This window comes from Bolinopsis microptera, chromosome 1 (genome assembly GCF_026151205.1).
Source record: "Bolinopsis microptera isolate Bmic1 chromosome 1, MBARI_Bmic_1.0, whole genome shotgun sequence".
Classification (NCBI taxonomy): domain Eukaryota; kingdom Metazoa; phylum Ctenophora; class Tentaculata; order Lobata; family Bolinopsidae; genus Bolinopsis; species Bolinopsis microptera.
The window spans coordinates 18,088,520-18,094,227 of NC_087072.1; the positions used below are offsets into that span (position 1 = coordinate 18,088,520).

The 5,708-nt window shown below is 37.4% G+C and overlaps 2 protein-coding genes across 2 annotated transcripts; both read right to left on the minus strand.

The window, feature by feature from the left end:
- Window positions 1-927: 927 nt before the first annotated feature.
- On the minus strand, window positions 928-2,193 carry LOC134825347 (developmentally-regulated GTP-binding protein 2-like). The gene has a single exon (XM_063837534.1). It carries the CDS (start codon window positions 2,170-2,172, stop codon window positions 1,078-1,080), a length of 1,095 nt encoding a protein of 364 aa, XP_063693604.1. The 5' UTR covers window positions 2,173-2,193; the 3' UTR covers window positions 928-1,077.
- Window positions 2,194-3,594: 1,401 nt separating this feature from the next.
- LOC134818376 (zinc finger protein 501-like) lies at window positions 3,595-5,424 on the minus strand. Its single transcript, XM_063827900.1, has one exon. The coding sequence runs from the start codon at window positions 5,355-5,357 to the stop codon at window positions 4,206-4,208; it is 1,152 nt and encodes a 383-aa protein (XP_063683970.1). The 5' UTR covers window positions 5,358-5,424; the 3' UTR covers window positions 3,595-4,205.
- Window positions 5,425-5,708: the final 284 nt, after the last annotated feature.

Genomic DNA, 5,708 nt, shown 5'->3' on the forward strand with positions numbered 1-5,708 from the left:
CATGTGATATATAAGTGTTCACGGTATCACCATCCTAATATATGTAAGCTGTCACATAATTAAGTATCCCGGCCTGTAACTTGAGTTATAATTCCAACAGATAACCCTGCATTCCTGAGCTTCTTCTCTTCTCCTAAACGATAGTCCAAATTACATCATATCATCTTATCCCTCACTCAGCCAATATAACTGTATGGTGTACAGGTTATTTTAGAAGCAATATTATTGTGAACCTGAACTTCAATCTCATGATTAAGGTGCGGTATGTTTCACGTACAGTTGTTAGGAAGTAAAATTGTTGGTGGGAATGTAGGATTTAATCAAATTTTGTTACATCACTGGGATTCTTGCCAAAATTGGCTAAAATTCGGATTTAAGACCCTTATAATTAGGATTTTTTTGGAAAATGTTTGTCCCATTTCTAAATTTCGGTTAAAATCTTTTCCCACATCAGATACCAGTTTAAACATCAGATACGAGTTTAAACTAAAGTCATTAGTCTCATTTTACACGGCGAGGGTAACCAACCAGATAAAATGGGCTGATTCACGGCAGTCTATGTACAGAAACACGTCATAAAATTACCACTAACACCCGTGAACCACGGCGCACGCGAGAAAAGATAAATAATTTGAGAAGCTTGTAAAAATGAAGATAAAACTCACCATTCTGATTCGTGGTCATGTCGGCTGGGTAGCTGCCATTCATCCCTATACGCATTGTGCAGAGGTTAAAACAAACAACTTATCATGAACAACAACTTTACAAGAAGAACAAAAACAAAATACTCTAACTGCAATATGATAATAATTGTGATTTACTTAGTCTGAGAAAATAAGATAATTATTGGTAACCCAATACTGTGTTTATATTTCAACACGTCCTTCTGCTAATTTGTGCCTTAATAGAGAAAAACACACACACGCATACATACGCTGAGAAAATAGCCAGTCCCACAAATAGTAACACTTTCATGTACATTGTACAAAATTTTTAAAACAATACAATTTACTTTCGTAAATCAGAAATTTTAAAGCGATAAATAAAAGATTGAGCGCTAGAAAAGCAAGGATAGATTCACTTCTTAACAATTTGCAGGACATCATCGTGTTGCATTTTGTGAGTTAGTCCGACTCGTTGTGGGCTAAACTTAACACTCGTACCCCACACCATCCCGTACTTGGTGTCATCGGCCATAGTCCTATGAATGGAATGGCAAACATCCTCGACTGTCGAGTTCTTTCTCATTATAATACCCTCCGAGAAATCCGGCCCAAACCCCCTCTTTTTGGTGTACACCTGGATCAGTTCCAAATACTCCCATATCTTCTCAATCAGGAACTCCAAGTTGAGCCCAGCATTACAACTGATAACCACGTGGTGCTCCTGACGAGCTATTCTGTCTACTTCTTCTAGAGATACTATGTCTATCTTATTGTACACATAAAGGCAGTTTAGGTACACTCGGTTACCATCAATCACGTCGATCAGCTCGTCCAGCGTGACATCCTCACGAATCAGCAGTTCGCAGTTGAACAGCTTGTACTCGTTCAGGACACACATGACAGTTTTCTCATTTATCTTGGTTAGCTGCACGACGGTTGTAAACTTGACTCCACCTGTTGTCTTCTTTTTGAAGTAAATATTAGGCCTCCTTTTGTTCAGTCTTATACCAACACTCTCCAGCTCGTAGGTCAGGAGTTCCCGCTGCTTGTCCCCTTTAGTTGCGTCCAACATCATCACAACCAGATCCGAGGTCCGGGCTACAGCAATAACTTGCCGACCTCTACCCTTACCCTGCGCGGCTCCCTCAATGATACCCGGCAGATCCAGCAGCTGTATCCTGGCTCCCTGGTATTCTATCACACCAGGAATACAGGTCAGTGTGGTGAACTCGTAGCTGGCACATTCACTCTCTGTCTTAGTGATTGTACTTAACAAGGTAGACTTACCGACGGAAGGGAATCCTATGAGAGCAACTCTCGCATCACCTGACTTCATCACTTCGAACCCATCACCTTTAGCCCCAGCTTTACCCGTCGGTTCTAAAAGTTGGGCTCGATATTTGGCCAGTTTAGCTTTAAGAGTCCCCAAATGGTATTCGGTTGCTTTGTTCTTCTGAGTTCGAGCCATTTCAGCCTCTATTTCTGATATTTTCTCAAGGATCCCCATCTTTGCACCTTGTTTATCACCTATAATCGGATGTTGGAATATTTAGTGGGATATCTAATATACTCTACTTTACAGTAAATTGTTTTCACAGATTTATTAAATCCTCAAGTAAATATTTAGTCAATATACAATGATATAGGTTTGCTAACAACGTAGACAACTGAAACAAGAAGTAATTATTCAAATCCTAAGCTATGCTGGGGCATTACGAAACCCATTCGACCCGGATTGCATAACGAGTTGTAAAATACATCAATAATAATTGTAAAATGAAATTTAACTACAACTATTATGCAACTTTTTAGCATGATCGTGTAACTCTAAGTACTATAAAACTCAATTAAAAAAATTACAGATGAGAAAATATAAAGATTACAACTGTAATAATAAAATTTCTGAAGATAACAAAAAGCTAAAGTCGAACTGTATTTATAAAATTACAAGAAATAAAGAATACTTATATACAGTCAAACCTCTCTATACCGGCTCCTCGGGGGTAACGAAACGTGCACGGTATAGAAAAACCCGGTATACTGTTATAGAGAGGTTCCCAATTCCTAGTATCTGAAGCCCCTCAAATAACCGGTCAAGCGTCTCATATACTCCACTGGCCACCATTGTGTCGAATACTCAAATTATCACCAAATGCGATGTGCGCAATGAAACATCATGTGATGTGCATAACTTTCGCAAAAACCCGGGCTAATTTACCAAAAATTAGGGGGAAGAGAAGAGGCCGGTATAGAGAGGTTTTACTGTAATAGATATGATAATCGATATATCAGATGGAATTATTATAAAAGGTTAAGCTCAAGAGTCAATGGTGAACGTTAGGCTGAAGGGAAGCTCTAGCTGAACTGGAAAAAGTGAAAGGGAATATGGAATAAAAAACCTGTTGACCAAATTCTAAACGTTCTATCTTTCTGCCAAAGACATAGCATAACAAGATCAAACTTATTTCTATTTGATGTATCTGTGGTAAATTCGATGAGCTTAAATAAATTTCGGAAGTAAGTTCGAAATGAATAATCATTGAAGTGTTCAGGCATTCGAGTCTCGACAGACTAAGTGTTCAAACAAGGCAAATGACTGGTGAAAACTAAATGAAATATTCGAAGTTGCGGCATTTATTGGCCTTCTACTAAGATTACTGATTATAAAATAACTACCCGAATAATTACCTTCTGATGTGGTTAGCGCATAATTCTGTTAGAACTTAATATTTTAACCTCTTGTTTTAGTAATTTTTTTAGAGCAGCATATAATTTTAAACTTCCGTGTATGTTTAGCCAAGTTGGGGTCCACCTAGTACTTACTTTTCTTAGTTCCTATAATTGAGCTTGCCTAGTTAAGTGAGACCCTTCAAGTAATTTATAATAAGTAATCTTAGTAAAAATGCTTATTTTATTAGTAAAAGGCCAATGAGTGCCGCAACGACGATTATTTCATTTAGTTTTAACCAGTCGAGAACCATGTTGCTCACAACTGAATACTACAATGTTAAAAACTCGCTCGGCCTTACGATATCTACGAAATGCTTGCCTTGCAAGATTATATTTTGTTTTGCTGGACTTCTATGTTCTACTTTCATGTTCTATAACAAGAAATCATTAGAGTAAGATCATTGAAAACAGTTATACAAAATATAAGTTTCAGATAAACTAAATATGCATAATATTATAATACATTTTTATTATTACAATTTTTATTTGGTTAGTTATAGTAATCATCCCGAGAAAAACTAAAATCTTCATAGCAACAGCGTGCGGCTAATGATAGATCGTCCGACGATCCAAACGAAGCTCTAGTAACCGAAAACGTATTATAATCAATAAAATATTTTCTTTGAATTATAAATAGTTGGTTAGTTTTCAACCCGGAAAGTACCAAAAAAAGCTTTTGAAAAATAACATGCAGCTAATAAATTATATCCCTATTATAACTGTTCAATTTGGTTAATTATCATACCGAAACAAACCGAAAACATTTAAAAATAGCATGCAGCTAATAAATGATCGCCTGATCGCAATCGTTCAATCAATTATCAAATCATGTGTTCTGTAATGAACCAAGAGATCAGACTTATCACCAGCAGCAAAGGAACAGTCAGTGCATTTGTGAGGCTTCTCGCTAGAATGATTCTTTCTCAGGTGACTTTTAAGATTTGCTTTCTGAGTAGCAGCATAGGTGCAGTGGAAATAAGAACACTTGAACGGTTTCTCATTCGAATGTATACGTTGATGAATCAAAAAGGCAGAGTTTGTCAAAGCAGCGAATGGACAATCATCACACTTAAACGGTAATTCCTCGATATAATGACGGCTTTTCCTGTGATTTGTAAGACTTGCTTTCGCTGTGGCAGAATAGTCACAACCCGAAAAGGCACATTTAAAGGGCTTCTCATCCGAATGCGTTCTCTGGTGAGCTGTTAGGTTTGAATTTTCAGCAGCAGCATAGAAACAGTTCTCAAAAGGGCACTTGTACGGTTTTTCTCCAGAATGAGATCGCTGATGAATTAAAAAAGCTGAATTGGTGAGAGTAGCATACGAACAGTCAGAGCATTTAAACGGTAAATCACCAATATCATGACGCATCTTTGTATGAACTTGAAGACTTGATTTCTGAGAAGCGGAGTAGGAACAATATGAACAAGCAAAGGGCTTGCGACCACTGATATGTTTTCTCTGATGTCTGAGGAGATCATAATTCCTATGACAAGCATAAGAACAATCAGAACATTTAAACGGTTTTTCATCAGAATGTATTTTTATATGTTTTCTAAGATCCGATTTCAAACGACCAGCATAAGAACAATCACAACATCCGTATGGTCTTTCCATTTGCATTGGTTGTTTACTCTGAGAATCTGAGGGTTGATCAGCCTTTCCCGCTGTACTTTCGGACGATGTTGTGATTAGTTCTTCTGTAAACTGTGACAATTCTCTACCAACAGGATTATAAGCTATCTCATCAGTTGTACTTGTTTGTGGGGATTCTTGATACATCGTATCACAGTGATGTTCCCTGACGTGCTTTACAAAATACTCTTCACAAGGGAAACTGGCAGAACATTCAGGACAGAGAAATTCTCCGGTTTTGTCTTGAACCTCATTTACCTCAGTCTCCTCCTCTGTTTTGATATGAGAACAGTCATTATCATTCGTCTCATTGGTTGTCTTTCCCATACTGTTCAGTGTTCAAGTCAAGTTTCACAGGCAGATCAGATCTTCTTCATTCTTGTAACAAACACTAAAAACTGAGAGATTAACTGTCAACATGTAAATTATGTAATAATGTGATTAGAAAGAATGAATATTGTGAAGATTAGCTTGTAAGGGGTTGAGAAGGAAGAATCACGCATCCTCACTAAATCAATAGCAATATTAGGCAACTTACACTGAAAAGTCAGGGCGATCTGAAATTAAGCATCTACTTGGGAATCGTTCACATATTACGTGAATAAGGGAGGGGGGGAGTGGGCTTGGAAATGCTGATGTTTGCTGGACCTTGCTGACATCAATACATGCTTTAATAAA

Excerpts from the sequence above, each read along its gene's own strand:
- LOC134818376 (XM_063827900.1), bottom strand. The coding sequence starts at position 5,357 with ATGGGAAAGACAACCAATGAGACGAATGATAATGACTGTTCTCATATC.
- LOC134825347 (XM_063837534.1), bottom strand. The coding sequence starts at position 2,172 with ATGGGGATCCTTGAGAAAATATCAGAAATAGAGGCTGAAATGGCTCGA.